Source organism: Apis cerana, linkage group LG2, assembly GCF_029169275.1.
Source record: "Apis cerana isolate GH-2021 linkage group LG2, AcerK_1.0, whole genome shotgun sequence".
NCBI lineage: Eukaryota > Metazoa > Arthropoda > Insecta > Hymenoptera > Apidae > Apis > Apis cerana.
This window is the reverse complement of record NC_083853.1, coordinates 11584190-11602869: the sequence shown is the minus strand read 5'-3', so window position 1 is coordinate 11602869 and position 18680 is coordinate 11584190. Positions and strand designations below refer to the sequence as shown.

Genomic DNA, 18680 nt, shown 5'->3' with positions numbered 1-18680 from the left:
GGCCATCACGCTGTGTTTTTTAATGGACAGGCCGGCTTAAAAGGCGGCGCTTTCCTAAATACGACGCTGCGCGGCGTGGCATTCTAACTTTAATGTGACGAGGATGGCAAGTAGCGGGTGAAAGCTTGCGAAAAAATGCCAGGGTGGATAATGGCGGTGTGGCTATGATAAAAAGTGGAAACGACAGGTTGCCGTGATGGAGGGGCGTGAGACGGCGATGGGAACCAACACCTCGTAAACTCGCGTTTTGCCTCGCGCCTTGGCTCCGATCAATTAATTTCTCCTCTCCTTATCTCGACTCTGACTCCTCCCCAAGAAGCTAGTTCCATGCGCTCTGTGTGCGTATACGTTGCATGCGATATTATATCGAGGCGACTTTGGATCACAACGGTAGGAAAGTTTCGACCGCCTTTCTTGTCGCCTTTGAGGTTTAACTTCTTGTTTTGTAATATGATACATCTCGTGCTATGCGGGGCCAAGGAATGTAATTTTCAACTTTAAACTACTTCACCGCGACGTAGAAATCCCAGAGAAAGTAAATTTTGTTATTAAAGGAGTTCTACTTTTTTTTTTTCTTACAATACTCCTTCAGGCGAAGTGGACGAGCGAAATCTCCGAAAAATTGACCGTACTTTCGCCAACAACGAACTCGTGCGATTTCGCTGTACGCAAGACGATGTACAACTGACGTACAATATGTTCATCTCGCATTCGATTCCGTATCTTCTCCGTTTCCAGCCAAGGGAGCATCTCATCCTGCACTTTGATCATTAGCCAACTATTGTTCCACCCGTTCATCCCCACGTCCGACCCATTTTACGTCTTATGAATCAGCAACTCTCCGACTGCTGGGATGAAACGTGCCGATGAACCATCGTGTTCGCGGCACTAGATCGTTAACAAGGGTTGATTACGGATCGCTTAAATAATCCCGCGTACATCTATCGTTATAACGATAAGGAAACTCGAACAAGTTCGATATTATTTCCCCGTCTGAAGATGTTTCGCAAATTTCTTTTTCGAGCATTCGTCTCGAGCATTCCGATCTTCCTTTCGCCACAATAAACTCGCATAAAAGCGAAAGACGCGTTCTCAAGCATCGAGAATTCTTCGATAACGTTTCCACGATTATAACGAACATTACGAGCGAAACGAGAATAAAACGGTTAAAACATATCACTCACGACGCGTTCCATTTTCACACCGTGTTTCTTCGTGTCGTCCCACTGATCCGGGAAACGGGTTCCACCAAGTCGCACGAACAACGGTGGATCCGTTTCTAATAAAACGACAATCGAAACAACACAACGCGGAAACATCGCACGGTGACCGCACGGCGACAATGCCCGTAATTAGGTTATAACCTATTTATGGGTAACAAGCAGAACAGGGGCGATGAGGAGGGGGGCGAATGCGCGTGAAAGCTGGGCCGGCCATTCGGAATCGGCTCGTATTTTCACCGATGTTGGCCGGCTCTGCGTTTTGTTTACGACTCGAGGCACTCTCCGCGCTCGGTGGAGAAACATCCGACGACCCATGGCGGACGTTTCGACCATTAGCATTTCGCCCATTTCATGATTTATTCATGAAGAAACGCCAGAGTGGCCTGCGTACGCGTTGCGGGCAACGGTCTACTAACCAACCACGCGGTTAGCGGCGGCCGCCGCCTGTCCGCGGAAACGCGCAACAATGCATTTGCGATTTACCATGCAAAAGATATGCGTGAGATCGTTGCATAAACGCCCGTGTTTAAGTGGATGCGCGAAACGTTTCTCCTGGGGGTATGAGAAATGGTCACGTATCTCCTTTGCGAGAGGAAAACGGGTGACGATGGATCTTTTCGTTTCGATTCGGGAAGAGGACGAGACGTTGCGATCGGCCGATATTAATTAACTACGATAACAGCGTTGAAGGGACAAATTTTGCTGCAAATTTAATCAAAATAAGTAGATTTTATCGGTAGACACGTTACCGTTGCGTAAAACGAAATTTATTGTTAAAATTTAACTACTGATATTAAGTGAAGTGCGTGAGAGAGAGCTCTGGTACCTATGTAATTATCAACTTTGAAGTTTCCACGTGTATATCGCGTCAACTTCATCCGGAGTCAAGTGGTACACTCGTATAGTCGCTATGTTTGTATTCCACCATGATTATTCCATACTTTAAGTTCCAGTAGATCGTTTCCAATCGTTTTCCGTGAATGTAATTGGCCAGCTTCTAATTCATTATTAAAAATCTACGCCAACTTGGGACCACGTTATTAAATTCATCGGAGAGATCACACGGGTAGTCCAATTCCGCTTCAGATTTCAAATAATTTAGATCGTTATTTCGGCGATGGATACTAACATTTTAATGGACGTTCGAATTTAAACGGCTTCATAATTCATAGCTTATTTGACCAACGAATCAACGTTTCCCCCAACCTGCGTAATCCCCTCTCTCTCTCTCTCTGATCTCTATTCAATTTGCATAAACAACCACAAATTCCCTACTGCCCTGGAAAGGTTGTGTAAGAAATAAACGATTAGAGAGAGAGAGAGAAAGAAAGAGCGCGGTTATTGGCGCGTTTAAACCGTCCCCATCTGGGGCACGCGACACATAACGATGGTCAACGAAATTTGAGCGTGCACTTGCCGCCATTAAATATTGAGCGGGGCAAAAGTTGGACCGCCTGTGGTTGAACGATACCCGGGCCGAGTCGCGTGAAAACTTACCGGTGACCACGAGCCTCGCGTACGAGGAACTTTCCACGGTGTCGCCGGTGACACGGTGCACGGTCCTGCAACGATAACTGGACTGGGCGTCGGAGGAGGTCACCGAGAACACCAGGAGTTCGCCAGTCGGCAGCATGTGATGTCTGTCATCTGAAACGAATCCGAATTAACGATTTTCTAAAGGATCTTGTCGAGAATTGATCGGGATCGGAGATCTTTCGCGTCTCCCTCGATCGATCTGTTTACAAATTTCTCCACGTATAAACGTGGATTGCTTGGTGTTTGAAAAATCGTTCAAAAATAAATATTGAATGGTGAAGGTCAATTGTTTTTTTGATACAATCAATCGACGCAGCTCGATATTCTCGATATAAAAGTCTATCATACACTCCTATTGTGTGTACGCCTATTGTTTAATTATAAATATTTCAATTGGAAATAAAAATTTGTGCAAGGGAAATGGAAAAAAGAAGTTTATAAAATTTATTTACCGAAAATATATCCGCTAAATTAATAATTTTTAATCACACGTGGATTAATACTTTCAATACGGGGCTGCATCGATCGATATTAAAAAAATATTAAAAAAAATACACGATTCCGTTTAGAAAAACAAAGTTGACCTTCACGCGTCCATTCAACGAAAGAACCAATAGAAGTATAATAACACCTTCGATTTTCATTGGAAACATTTCTCTTACTACGGATACGATATATAATAGAACATAGAAATCAGGCGAAACGCCCGAGTTATCCCTTTACCTTAACACCTCGCTCTCGTTTTTTCCTCTCTATCCTCTCTCCCCCTCCCCCTCCCTCTTTTCTCCTCATCGAAATACCGGGCCAATCGTGATTCCCGCAGCTTACTACACTCGCCCCTTCCCTTCCCCGCTCAGTTCCATTAATATGCAAATTCCTTTAATGGAAAATTCTCCCCGCTCGGACCCGTTATGCCCGCGTATTCGTAAATCGACGAATAATAGAAAAAAAAAAAAAAAGAAGAAGAAGAAGGGATGGTCGGTTGGTAAAAATGATTTGGAAAACTAGGCCCGGCCCGTTTAATGGAGGGCAACGCCGGCCATTAAGCGGCGGTAGCGCGAAATGAAAATTTCCCGTTGTCCGGGCGCATCGCTGCGTTTGACCGAAATAACGTGCGCCGTTACGTGCGGGGAGGGGGTTGCGGCCCGAGGGGATGCGCGGTTAATCCCATGCAGTCGTGTGCGGATCGATGCTCGTAAAAAAATCTCGCGAGTTAGCTGTGCATCAATCGTGTAACAACCCGCGCCCTGCCACTGCCGCTCCCTTTCGCGAGGGCGGAAAAAAAAGAAATATAAATAGCCCAATGTCACATTGTTTTCACGCGGTATTAATCAGCTGTTTCTCTCTCCCTCTCTCTCTCTTCGCTTTTATTTTTTTTTCTCCCGTCTCACTTGATAAATTCGTCGATTAAACGGGAAATTTATTCACTCCAATTTTTGCCCCTTTGTCGGTTTAAGACGATTACGCGCGATCAACACTGGGATTTGGAGGGGAGGAGAGAGGCGACGATCAGGATTTTATTATTTATAAAGCGGGAAACGGGGATGTAAATAAGATTATTGTTTCTGTTAAATCGATTCCAAATCTGGGCTAATTATTCCCTTTTACCCTCCCTTTCCCGTTTCAAACGTTCCGAGCCTTATCGGATTAACGGGAATACAAGCTGCTTTATGCGAGCAGCATTATGCCGCTGCACACACACATACACACAGAGGAAAATGATGTTCCAAACATACTCGTTTCGAGTTAACTTAATACGCTTGAATGCAACCATTAGCGAGGGAACACAGAGCCGACTAGTCGAAACAAGCCCCCCTCTCGAGAGTCCCTGATTGATACGAGGTGTGCGCGAAAACTCAACAAGCGAGATAACGCGGACGATAGAATATTTCGAATCGTGACTCCGAAACCGACCACAGATTCCATACCATGGAACCATGGAGGATCTTTCGAGATCGAAAACGCTCTCGAAATTCATCGTTTTTCTTTTCTTTTCTTTCCTTTTTTTTGAACGAACGAAATACATTTGATTTTGTGGAAAAAGGATCGGACGCGTACATCACGGGCTAAATAGGAATTTTGGATCGGTTTCGCGGAACGATTTGATTACACGGGAGGGTGGAAAGAGTGGGAAAGGGGAGTCGAAAGGGGAGGGACGAAATACGGGCCGCGCCTTCTAATGTAAATTACGCGAAATCGTTGCACGAGTGACGCGACACGGCACAAAGGGAAACGCTTTAGCCGCTATTTTTCGCTGCTTTTTTCTCCGACGCGAAATATATTACGTAAATTCCCTTCTTCCGTGACCATTTTCAACGCAGCTTGGCCCAACGTGTGCGTGTACGCGTATGTGTGCGGGTCGCCGTGCGTGACGCGGCGAGAAAATGCATCGCGCGAAAATGTTTTTGCCCGTGTGTTCACACCTCGACGTATAAACGACTACATTTGCTTCGATACAGTATTCATATTCGTTGTCCCGACCTCTCTCCTTCCCCTCTCTCGTCCCCCGCTTTCCTGCTCCCGTTCATTCCACCAGTGCTCGCGCACCACCAGTGTCAATATTTCGTTGCATCGCGCGTATTACCTATCCCTCCCCCCACCCTGTATTGCATTATCCTCCGAGGAAATTGCTCGGAATTTCAGCCGTTGAAACGCGTTCGCAACCGTGCCGAGGGTGGAAATAATAAGTGCGGTTGCCTCGATGCGAGCACGAGATTCCACGTCCAAATAGGGACGTGGAAACGAGGAGGCTTTCTATAAAAATGTCTCTCAACGGTTCGCATTTGCATTACGTCGTGGCCAGACATCGTGCGGAAATTTTATTATCCAGCAAATTAACCGGCGAAGACGTTTCACGCCTCGTTTTGGCGAGAAAAAAAGGGCCGTTACGCGACTCGTTAACCGAGTTTCCTTCGAGTTCGAGGGGTGCGGAGGGGAAGGAAGAGAATCGGTCGCGTCGAATCGAACGCAAGGAATTTTGAAAGGACGAGGCTGCCGATGACGCTGTTCGTTCCGTTCAGGGCTCGACTACTGGCAATATTTCACGATCGAACGAAACTCGAACAGACGCGATTAAAAAAAAAAAGGAAAAAAGTCCAACAACAATTTGGTTGGCCACTTGTTAAACCGCGCAGTTATTAATCGATCCGTCGCTCTCCATAAACTCGTCGAAATAATTTATCGGCTGTATCGCGAACAACAGCTTACGAACGGATGGAAAATCGATAACCGAGTATCGAAAGTATCGGACGGCGAACGGTTCCACAACTATTCTCTTGGTGAACTTGGGACTCCGCTATGAAGCGGCCAAACCGTGTTCTTCGAATCGAACTCGTTTCGATCGTTCCTCGAATCGTACGGAACCGTGTCTCCACCATCAACTCTCCTTTCCCGTCCCTCGACTGGAAAATTTTGTTTCACCCTCGCCGCTGGAATTTCGCGCTAATAAGGGTAATGGACTAGTGGCGCAAAAAGGGACTAGCGTACTAACTCCGGCGGGTATGAAACGGGGCGTGCGTCGGTGAAACGACAGACTAGTAGTCTATTTGGCTGATGGCGCAGGATTTAACAAGCCGGTTCGACCACGCGAATATTTTTCCACGTACCGTACGCGGAATAATATGCTCGAACAAGCCGACCGCGGCGGCGCGGAACAGGCAGAATAGGATGTCGGCGCTATGGTATTCTCGCTGGTGGGAACTATGGAGGAGCGCGGGACCGCTCTTCACCCCCGAAAAGGGACGCCGCGAAGGGGAGAGGGGGACGACGCGCTCGAACCGATTTCGCGGATTTAATCTCGCTGCGAGTTCTCCTTCTCGCCGGAGGAACCATTTCTGCCCGGCGCGGCGGCGCGTAACACGCGTGAATAGCGATGGCAGCAGATTCCCCGACCGGGTCAAACGAAACGTTTTTTTTTTTAATACCCATTAACCATTTGAAATGCCATTTACCCGGTGTAATAATTCTAAAAGCACCGGTTTCACCAGAGGTACTGGTCCATTCCGCCCCACCATCGCCCCCCATGTATGGGGATACACCGTGCTTCTCCCTTCTTTTCCCTCTCGTTCCTCCCTCCCTCCCTGCCTGGGACGCGAAATTGAGAATACAATGGCACGCGAACGAATGCACGAGCAGCGGCGAGCGCTTTTAGTCGCTCGAGTATTTAATCCTGGCGAAAATACCAGGTGAACGCGTATTGTTCCCATATGAGAGGGATACCGACAGTCTGCGTATTCGCGTTACTACTGGAACGTATCGAGATGCCGGCAAATTGTCAGTCGGCATGGTAAATATTATATATATATTTTTTATTTCGTCCCCTCTTCCACTTCGATATACATCGTATTAAGGGATGGCCGCGATAAGCTATCACAAACGGATGAAACGATTTGTTGTTTTTCGTGATGATCGAGTTGTTATCGGAATACTCGTGATTTCGAACTTGTTATCGTGTTCGAAGCGAAGCTTACGCAATATTTTATATACGCGAGTATACGAACAGAACGATAAGAATACTCTTATTCCCGCATGATACACGACGATACACGATTCGCCGGATGTTCTTCGATTATTACGAAAACGCGTTTCGGGCTCGACTATATTCCAACCCGGGATGGTTGTTCTCCGGAGTGGCGTTCAACGCAGATCCTCGGTTTCGAGGAAAATCGTTGGGCGCTTTTTCGAGTCGCGCATCGCGATAAATCAACGACGGATCTCCTCCTCGTCGTTCGGTTATCGGAGTTATGAATCTGGCGCACCGTTCAAACTCGCGCCAACTTCCCTCGTATAAATTTTCTTTTCTCCTGCCGCGACAGCTTCCGCTCGACGATTCAACGCGCATTCAACGGAATCACGCCGAAGTCCAGCATCGTTTCCGAGGTTAAGGGCGATTGTTCGAATTCCCCCGATTCGAAGGAATCGCGGGGGAAAAAATTCACTTCCCCTCTCTGTTATTTCAAGAATTGCAAACTTTCTCTCGATCTCGATCATCTCGAGCTCGCCTTTCAGCCGAACGTTTCGCGGATCGACCACGCTCGGTGGAAATAATATCGTGATAATAATCCGAAATCGGATCTTTTGTGCGAAACTCCGCTTCGGGGGAAAAACGGGATCTCGGCACCGTTTTCGATTTGTTGAAAGCCTCCGACTTCCATCAACGATGGCCGTGATTTTTGAAAATCGTCGGAGGATCGTACTTAGGAGACAACACCGCGCAGAACCGTGGTTTTTTTGTGTGGAAAAAACCGACGCGGGCAAAGTTCGTCGCGAGAGCGATAAAATCGATATCTCTCAGGCGACGCGTTCGTTTTTCACGCGGCCCTGTTATTCCTCCACGATTCTGGCAAACTTTCCCCCTCCGGAAAGACCCGACCCTCGCCATGGAAAAACTTTCGTTTTAAGCTGTTCGAACTGCAAACTGTCATCGCCTATTTACCGGCTGCGATCCTCCATAAGATCCACGCTGAAAAATTTGTCGTAAAGTCGCCTAAGTGAACCCGGAAAAGACGAGGAAGCGAAAATTTGCCACGTTTGAATTCTTTTCTCGTTTCGTAACGAACTTTACTACGCTATGTAAGTAATAACCAGTTAATAGGAATAGATATTCAGAAGAATCCGAGAGAGAGAGAAAGAGAGAGAAAGAAAGGATGATCGAAAATTGATCAGCGGCGTATTAAGAATGGAGGAAGAAGAGGTGTCAAGCCTGGATTTGCCCCGAAAAGCTTACAAACGAGTAACTTTCGAGGTTTGTCTAGCAGTGGCGAAAGTCTCTGAACCGACGAGTGCTGTGAATGAAAACAGCCGGGAGGTGTTATCACTGCGATATCGTTCCGGCGTAGCTTCAGGCTTGCACGCCGCGTACAAACACCGAACGTCATGAACTGTTTTCCCTTCGATTTACGCGGTGTGAAATCTGGAATCGGATAACAACATTTTTCTTCGCGTTAAAAACCTTCCTTCGAGACGTCGAAGAAAAGAATCGAACGAAGGAGAGAGAAAACAAAAACAGTTTAGCTTGAAAAACTTTGACGAAAATGATTCGATCGACGAGACGGCAATCGGGGACAATGAACGACACAGAGAATTCGTACGAATTCCTTCCTGCCAACTAACTTGCCCTAGCTCTGATAATTATCCCGACGTAGCTGCCTTTTGCGCGGGATCTATTTAAATCGAAAGATCGTCGGGATGCATGGACCATACACGATGAACACGAATCAACGACGAATGATAGAACGAAGGGAAGGAGGAAGCTCTTCAAAAAAAAAAAAAATAAATAAATAAAACAAAAAAGCGATAGGCAAATTCTCATCGACAGTGGAAATGGAGAACTGGCAAAAGATAGTTGGGAGATCAGCTTTCCCTTCCCAAGGCGAATTTGCATTGTGGCCGGACGCCGTGTTTGAGCTGCACTGTAGTCTCTTGACTATCTGCATCTACATGCCTCCGATGTTCGCTGCACTTTAATCCTCGAAAAGAGACCCTCGTTGATACTCTCTCTCTCTCTCTCTCTTTCACCATACAGGGGATACGTACATCGTTGCGTTGAATTAACGAACGAAATCGATAAAAATTGAAGCTTGATCCTCGACGAGGCTAAAAATAGATGCATTTCCATGCAACGAATGTAAATCAAGAGCGGTGAAGAAAATCGAGAATCGGTGAAGGGAGTTGCACACTTCTATCGAAAGGGGATCAGGGTGGAGAAATCTTATCACGACTTTCTGCTCCTTGATATCGCGGAAGAATTATTAAAGTCGCGACTACTGGTCGATATTTCGTGACCTGGTCTCGGGATATAATCGAGAAACGATGTTTCGCGGAGATATTTCCCCTAATTTTTATTCCTCGAATCACCACCTTATATATTCAATATGATCGTGATACGTTTCGAAAAATGTTGTATTAATCAGTAAAAAAAAGAAAAAAAGAAAAGGAAAAAAAAAGGAAGAAGATTCGCGAAAGAATAGGAAGAATCGATTAGAGAGGAACTTCTTCCTTCCTTTATTAGAGGAGATCGTTCGAATTTGTCGAACTGCTCTATTATAACCCAAGTAGCTAGGTCCTCGTCAAATTCTAGCTCCTCCACTAGGAAATTGTCGTCGAGCAAAGAGAGTCTGAAACGAGTATCAGAGAGATACGGATAAGACTCGACGGAGTAGTACGTCTGTATATTTCGAACTATAACCTTCGTATCGCGAGACCGATTTCTAACTACAAAACTCTCCTCCATACTCTCTCGTCCAACTTCGACCGAAATTCCGAATTTCCGCCATCGCTCTTAAAACTCTCCACCGTACTCGAGCAATTTCCATTTTCCAAAATCCACTCGAAATTTAAACAGATATCCTTCCACCAACATCATTTCCCACTTAAGAGACGAGACGAACGTTTCTTTCTTATTAACCGATAATTTTATTTAACTTCGAATCGCCTCGGAATACTTGGGTGCAACGAGAGTCTAATTGCGCGCATTGTCGACCAGTTTGACCGCTTCTCCGATGATAAACGTCAAGATTGAATCGAATAGCGCGATCGTATCGTCGTAGAAGGCGACGTCTGGGCAAGGAAAATCCAATCTTACGATGGAGGAGGAAATGGAAGGGCGTGGGAAGAGAGGAGACGGTCGCGTCTGAATGGGAAACGAATCACTCGGAAAAGTTTTTAGTCGCGTGCAGATCAGTCGACGCGAGAAAGTTCTCGTTTATTCGGTATAATCCGTTCGAGAGGGAACGACGGCAGAGGCGAGTAAACTATCGAGTTTTCAGCGGAACCTTCGAAAACGGGTCGAGGAAGACTCGAAGAGGTAAGGAACGAGAGCAAAAAAAAAAAGATACGAATTAAAGGATGAAAAAAAAACAGCGAGATGGAAGAAGAGATATTAACCGGGAGAGAACACGCGTTATTTCTCTGAACCGATCTAAACTACTTTCGGCAAACAATTATACGTCAAACTGGTAATTTCGTTCGCGATGCAACGCATTACGATTACGACGAGAGGGTAGAGGAAGTTGGGAGTGCAGAGATGAGATAAAAGTCGTAAAATTTAACGGGAATCGCATTCAATCAGCGCTCGTTTGTGATCAAACGAACAGCTTTTCTCCTTTCGAATTTCCTTCGTTTACTACGTAATTTAGTGATTCTCCTCTCTCTCTCTCTCTCTCTCTCTCTCTCCCGTGTAAGAGGTTCAACTATCGTCATCAGGGAAGAAACAGATCCGAAAGAACGATTTTTTTAAAAAAAAACTATTGTTCGCGTCATCGCGATTTGGATCTTCTCGAATCTTTCCCGTACGTTCATTCGCGTGCTCGCTAAAAATTCTTGCATATGCGCTGTGACGAAGTCCCTCCCCTCCTTCCATCCCTCCTTTTTTTTCCCACGTGTAATACACCACAATTCATGCGGGGCTTAGGGTGTGCAGGAAGGGGGCGGCCACACGTTAATGCGTATATACGCGGATACTCGAATGGCCCCCTCAGACTCTAATTAACTCGGATATTGACCAGAGCGGCTTATATCAGCGTGTGTGCATGGCGGGGCTTTTTGCTCCGCGCGCGTGTTCGGTCGCGGTACACAAACGATGGGGGGGAGGGGGAGGAGGAAAGGGGAAAAAGCGGGCAAAAAAGTGGCTCCAATTTATCAGACTCCTACGTTTTTATCGGTACGCCATTTTTACGTCCCTCTTCACAGCAGCGCGAAGAGGGGGAGGGGCGGGGGATGTAAACGTCAAAAACTTGGCAATCACGTGCACCGAGACGTGACATCGGTATACACGATACGATAAGGGCCCTTTTCGAACGCGTGCCGAATCGCTTTTATTCCGTCCCGAGAAAATATCCCTTTGTTCCGACGTTCCACCATTGTCTCGATATCGATGATGCGTGAATTAGTTGTCCATTGAACCATCTCAATTGGACGGTGAACATCATTCGCGTTAACGAGTTCCATCAATTATAAATCGAAATGGTTAAAACCGGAAGAAGGAAAAGAAGAAAAAGAAATAAACGAAAAATAAAAATAAAAATTCGAAAGGTAAAAAGAATGTATTTCTGACGAACAATCGAGCGAAGTTTTTAAAAAATATAAAGTTTAAATTTTGTGCGTGGCAAATTTATCGCCATTTCACTCACCGCTTTTCGGCGTTGGAAAGATGTTGTAGGCAGAATCTCGAACCCAGGACGTGACTGCCACGTATTCCTTAACGAAAGTCGGTATTTCGCACCTGAGCACACCGGTATTTCCAGGTAGGACGTAGGCGTCTCGCACTTGAACCTCGTACTTTTGACGCACGACTGAAAAAAAAAAAGAAAAGCTTCTGACGTCAGCTTTCCGAGGAAAGGAACGATAATGGCGTTAACAATCCTCTCTCACCTTTTCGCGAAATAACGTAATGAAACAAAAAAAAAAACAAAAGGGAGGGAGAAAAAAGTAAGTTGCATAATCAGAAGGAAAACGTCAAAGTAAAAAGTAAAAAGGGAGAGGGAGAGGGAAGAAAAAGGGGGAAAGAACAAAAACGGAATTTAGATTCCCAAGAATTTATATACGGATTCGGACTTGCTTTTTGGTTGGTCGTTTCCAGCGCGATTATTGTTTAAATCCTACCGGTTTTACTACCCAGACATCGATATTCACACAAGAAGAACGGCGAATGTTGAACAGCTTACGGCCAGATATCCTCGAGCACGAGCCTCTCCTCGTCGTTAACTCCAATAACAATATAATGCACTACGCATTTTCTATTACAGAGACGTTATTCTGCTCGCGAACAACGCCGCTTTTCAAGCTCAGTCTGCGACCCGTGCTTTCGGTAATTAGTGCCTCTCCCTCTCGCGTCCTCGTTCTCCGCCTCTCACGTACAATCTACACCCCCTTCCCTCCATCGTCGCGCAGAATGCAACTCCGCACGATTCTTTCCAGAAATTCCCTCCATTCACGTGCCGGTGAACGCGATAAGTGATTTTGAGTTCGGCCCCTGGATTCCGCCGCCCCCTCCCCCCTTCAAAACCAAAATAAACGAAATCTTTCGTTTCGCCTCGAGTTTTTTTGCTCATCCATTTTGTCCGCCTCCGTCACGCAATCGTGCAGTCGCAGCTCGCCTCTCGCCTCTTTCCAACATCGTTGTGTCAAAATATGGGGGGAAAGGGGCCGATCACATTTACGAACGAGTGAGATAACGCGATTAATGCACTCCTCCCCCGCGAAAACAATTATTTGGCTGGAAGTGGCGCGTTGAAATAGTTGGACGGCGAGAAAAAACGGAATCGAGGCGCGTATAAATGTCCACCGCCCGACACCGATGAAACGTGACTCGCTAAACTCGCAGGTAAGAGAGGGGAGGCGCGGTAGCTCGTTCAATGGCATAATTGCGAGCCACGATGCTCCCCCGGAAACATTCTCCGGCAATTTTTCCCCAGATTACTCCATCGCGGTTTCTCTATGCAACGAGAGGAGGAGGAAGAGGGGGAGGAGGAGGATCTTTGTCCAAACGATTTTGCACTCCCCTGCAAGGAGTGGCAAACGATGGTCGCTTAGCGATATCGCGGGAAATAAGCGCGTTCGTTATCCTCGTGTGCTATTTCGTGCGTAATTTGCATTAAAAGAAAGGGAGGGAGAGGAAAAAAGAAACATAGGAGCAAAGGAAAGAAGAAAAGAATAAGAGGAAGAAGAAGAAGAATCATAGGTAGTGAAATAGAAAGTAAAAGGTAACGACTCGTGGAGAGGTTGGTGGAAAAGGGAGAGGGGAGGCGAAAGAAGCGAATCGGTCGGAAGTGAAGAAATAAAGGTACTCACCGGCCTTTACCGTGATTTCACGGCCCAATACCCTACCGACGCTGTTCGAGGCTTGACATCTGTAGACGGCCGAGTGGACGTCGTGTCGGTAGGTCTCCGCTCCGAACGGCAAAAAGTACATGGAACCGTTGACCAGCATCTCGCGTATGTGAGGTATAGGGAGGACAGGCGACTCGTCCCCCATAAGCCAATCAATCCTCGGCAACGGGCTGCCCTGGGCCGAGCAGTGGATCATGGCCCCGGTCTCGTTCGAGAATTCGACCGAGGAGCGTGGCTCCGAGATCAGCACAGGCCCCTGACTGTCCAGCACCACTCCCCGCCCTGCAACATGGATCGCGTGCCGCGTCTTTCAGAGATCGAAAGCGTTCGAAACGGAGCGGAAAATCGAGAGATCTTCGGCAGAAGAGAGAATTTGTCGAGTTAACGGGGAACGTAGATGGCCGAGATTCTCTCGCGTTAATTTCTCGGAAATTGAATTTATCCCAAGAGGATGATTGTTGGTGGTCCGTGACCAGAATTCGGGGAGGATACACACGGTGTATATATCTTATGCCGAGTATAAGAACGACGAATCGTGTCGCTCGTTCCGTAAATTTGTGTACATGGATCCGTGTGTGTGTGTGTGTGTGTGTATATGTATATATGTACATATACGTTATCCAATTATACGGGGTAAAGGTATTCCGTCCATTATTACGTGGAAAGGGAGAAACGTTTTATAGATCCTAAGGGAGGAATTAAATACAATTGCTCTTAAAAAGAAAGATATCTACTGTGTTGGAAAGTGTAGTACTTATTTCAACGCGGTGACTGCTATAATTACTTTTATCCAGATACGAATAATATATATATATGTATACGTATATATATATAGAGAGAGAATAGTTTGATTAAAATATCTCGTTTGTTTCTCGTTCCCTCGTCGTAGTTTTATGACAAATTGAGAATGGAGACTACGTTTCGCGAATAGGTAAAAAACAACCGAAAGGCGATCAATCGTCCAATGCTTCCAATGCCGATCTTAAAAACGATGTATCTAAATAAAATACGGACGAAGTATATATCGAAAGAGGGTTACGCCATTCTTCTCTAAACGAATAATTCATCCAAAAGCGAATCGAATCAATAAGGATATTCGACCGGATAAAGAAACAATTGGTTTCTCGATATTCTCTTTTCGCGAAAGTAAGCTCTCGAGCAGTCGTTTTGCAACTTCCTCGATATTTTCTTGCGCATCTGTGGTAAGCAGTTTATATTGTAAGATACATATACCCACATATATGTATATCTATGTGGTTGGTTGTAGTAAACGGACGATGCAGCCAATAACAGCGAGATCGATCATATTCGATCTTCGTCTTGTCAGTTATTACGACCCGCGCGCGAAATCATTTGCATTCATCGCGGGCAAATGCGGCAAGTTCCATCTCTCTTACAGCGCGAGACGGTACAATTCGAAGAGTATCCTTTCGACGATTTGAAAGATTCGACGGAACGTTTCGATTCGTCGTAAAAACTTTACGTTTCACTTTCAAAAAAAAAAAAAGGAGAAGAAAAAATCGATGGATTTCCGCGCGAAACCATCATTCCATACCCAACACGCGTCTTCGATAAAACGACGACAAAAGAAGGGATAACAAAACCATTTTGGGGTAACCAAATAATGATAACAGACCCATCTTCCCTTGAACGATAAAACGCGCACGTACGCGCATCCACGTACGTTGAATGGCGCGCGAAACGTCGCCTTTCACCGCATCGCGTTCCGATTGCAACATTTACCATTCCCCCTCACTCGTATCATTTTCTCCCCAACCGTTTCCTCTCTCGTTTCTCCTCTCGTTTCCTTTCCACAAACTCCCTCCTCTCTCTCTCTCTCTCTCTCTATATATATATATATATATATATATATACATATCTACGCTCTCAACCCCTGTTTTCCTGCCAAATCAGATAGAGTCTCCTCCACCCGATGCAGTTGTCCGCGAAATTTTCACACGATATCACCCGAATTTCTTTCGATCAAAATATGATGTACAAGAGCGCACGCGAGAACAACCGCGATTCCATAAGCGGAATTCGAATTTCGGTACAACGCGAGATACGTGGAATACGGAATACGGCAAAGGTGGTTCATTCGCCGCGAAGTTGCGTCGGTGTAATACACCGCCGTCCATCCAGTTGCACGTAGTAAACGCGCGTGTATGCGCCGGAAAGACGTTTATGTTCCCCGCTTCCTGCGCGCGACACACCTGCGCCATCGCCGATTCGCAGCTATGCACAGCGTCGCCATCTACCTTCGTCGCGTTTATACGTGCAGAAACGGGCTGTACGTGCGCGCACGGGATATAACTGTATATATTGTCGGGCGCAGCGTGTATCGTGTGCATCTGCCTCCCCCTCCGGGAAGAGAGAGTGTGGGGGAGGAGTGTCTCCTCCCTCTTTCCTCCTCGAGCGAACGTTCGCGCTCGTCGAACGACGACGATGGAAAATAAGGTTAAATTAGTACGCGTATAACGCAGTTTGTTGCTGACAGTGAGGGCCGCCGTAAAACGGTTATTAAGGGGAACTATGCTCGCGTAAAGGAAAATTCTGCTCGACGTTCTTCTTGTTTACGGGTAAATTCGATAGAGATTCTCCGTTTAATTCGATAACAAGTAGCTTTCTCTGATTTTCCATCGTGTCCATCGTTTTGCCGATTCCGCTGTTGCGGACGAACGTAATAACGCGTCGAGTGATCGCCTCTCTTTCATACTCTTTGACTCGCGTTTTCGCACTTTCAATGCGAATAATTCGAATGGATTTTCATCATTATTAATTTGAACAGTTCCACGTGTTGTAATTAGAGAGGATAGGATTTCGCGGAAAGATAGCCCCTCCTTCTCTCTCTCTCTATCTCTTTTACGGGGGTATTATTGGGGTAAGATCATTATTACGAAGAAAGGAAGTCTGAAGAAATAAAGAGACGATATCGTAAATCGAAATTGTTTGTGCATTCGACCGTATCCGCTTATTGTCGCAGCGTTGAATCTCTTCAATAGGAATCGAACAAAAGCAGCCTCGACGCACGATCCAATTAGCGGGCTGAGAATCACGTAATTCAACAAAGAGTCGATCAATTCTGCAACACCGCATTTCCATAAGTAAGCCTGCCAAGCATGTTTCATCTGTCTCCAATCGCGCACATACCGTTCCGTCTAATTATTGTTCAACGTGTCCAAATCCACGAATCGAACGAATTAAAACGCAAGATAAATAAATCGCAGAAGCGGATAAGGAGATGTAATCAAACGGAAATTATCGTCCCGAATCCCCGCCGAATTAATAAAATCGTCCTTTTACATCTTTCTCTCTTCCCCTTTTTGCCTTTTTATTTCATTCCAGTTTCTATTTCATATATATACATATATACACACACATATGGAAGCACCAGCAGCATATTTGACCTAGGAATCCGTAACACGGTCACCGTGCAACCCGTGCAATCATATTTGTAGCCCGTCACTTGAAATCCCCTTGTGCAGCTTTCAGCGAAACGCGTTCAATCTCGTTACGAGCGATGTACTCTCGAGCACGCGCGTACACGTGTTACGCACGGGGACGATCGGAGAGAAAAGAAAAAAACACGTCTACATACACGACGAGAGTATCCCCCTCATTAAGGGTGCGGGGACGAAACGAGGCGTCCAACGTTCGCGCGATGCGTCCAGATAATCGCAGGAAACGAAACGGCGGGACGAGGGAGGAGGAGAGGGCGGAATACAGGTTGCGTAATTCCGCGTCATCGCGTTTTTATCGTTTCACGTGGACGCGTACAATGGGCGAACGCTCGCTTCTCATAAATGCACACAGCTTCCTCCTTTTTTTTTCTCTCGTTTCCATTTTTTTTTATTCCGCTCGACACGTTCTCCGCGAGGAAGAATACGTCATCCCATCATATAGATCACGATATCACTGCGTGTGCGAAAGAAGCGGCGAAATTATCGGCGAGAAAAAATATATATCCTCCTCTCGAGGGCGCGATCCGAATCGCACTGTATTTGACCAACTGCCCTTTATATTACATCAATCGAGTTTCGCGCACTGGTATCGATACTCGATAGTGGAGACTTCAACCCCCTGGTATCATTCCCTCGTTTCGAGCTGACCGAATTCCCCGTACGTCACGGTATCCCGGCTCGATAGGTCAACTGCCAAGTTTAACGGACGAAATGGTAATCGTGTCGAGACTTCTATCGTTGAAAATCCCGCGATTATCGCTCGTTTTTCTCAGCCTTTTAGATTGGCGAGTGTAACTTCGACTCGAGCGTGCACAGTCGAGTACAGTCGTGGAAATACGTACGAAGATCGCGTGGGTCGGAGAAACGTTAAACAAGATACTCGTTAAGAGGTTGGAGAGGCAGTGAAATTGGACTCTCGGTCGGCGAGCCATCCACTGCATAACAGGACGCATAATACGCGGGTTCGAGAGGAACAGGATTGAACACGGCTTAATTAATCACGGTGAAATTCGGCGCTAAAACTTGTTTGCAGTTACCTCTGCAGGCCTCGGGCGAGCGAGGGTTAATTTCGCTACGGACGAGCGAAACGTCCGATCGTGATTCGCAACAAATTTCCGTCCGTCGACCGTCGTGGATCCTGCCCGTATCTCTTTTTCCCTCCGTTCTGGAAAAAATTCGCTCGAGAAGCGAACGTAAAGTAAAATTTTCCTTCCCTTCGGGGCCAATCGGGATAATTGCGTAACAGGAGAGGCGGGAAAGCTCGATGTTGCGTTTCTGCGAGTCGGTGTTGCGTAATCGGCTGCCAGAGACAATTATACGTCGACAATGCGGTTGCCGCAATTACGAGCTATCCCTCTTTTCCGCCACTATTTGCCGGTGTGTATTTGTTCCACGTTCACACGGTGGAAAATTTCAAATATTGCGCAACGTCTCGCCTCGCGCGCACAAGTTGTTCGAGAGCCGACCTTTCTCGTCGCGTTTCGACGATTGCCGTCGAAAAATCGGGAATTCTCTACGGTCGTTCGTCGATTCTCTTATTCGGTTTGGAAGGGACGCCGCCCTGCATCGAGCGGCCGTGTCGCGTTTCGTGCTCGCGTTGTTCAATGCGCGCTCGTATCGCACGCACTTGGCG

At 46.4% G+C, this 18680-nt stretch overlaps 1 protein-coding gene across 9 annotated transcripts in view; it reads right to left on the bottom strand.

The window, feature by feature from the left end:
• The window catches only part of LOC107992960 (cell adhesion molecule Dscam2), a 121072-nt gene that overhangs the window by 43793 nt on the left and 58599 nt on the right, over positions 1-18680 (bottom strand). For 8 of the 9 annotated variants that reach the window (XM_062071171.1, XM_062071174.1, XM_062071170.1 and 5 more), the window contains exons 3-5: positions 13548-13868; positions 11888-12049; positions 2721-2870 (exon numbers count right to left, since the gene is read on the bottom strand). In XM_062071171.1, the coding sequence (XP_061927155.1) occupies positions 2721-2870; positions 11888-12049; positions 13548-13868 (633 nt within the window). The remainder of the gene's footprint in view (positions 1-2720; positions 2871-11887; positions 12050-13547; positions 13869-18680) is intronic. The other variant, XM_062071175.1, reaches the window with a different exon arrangement.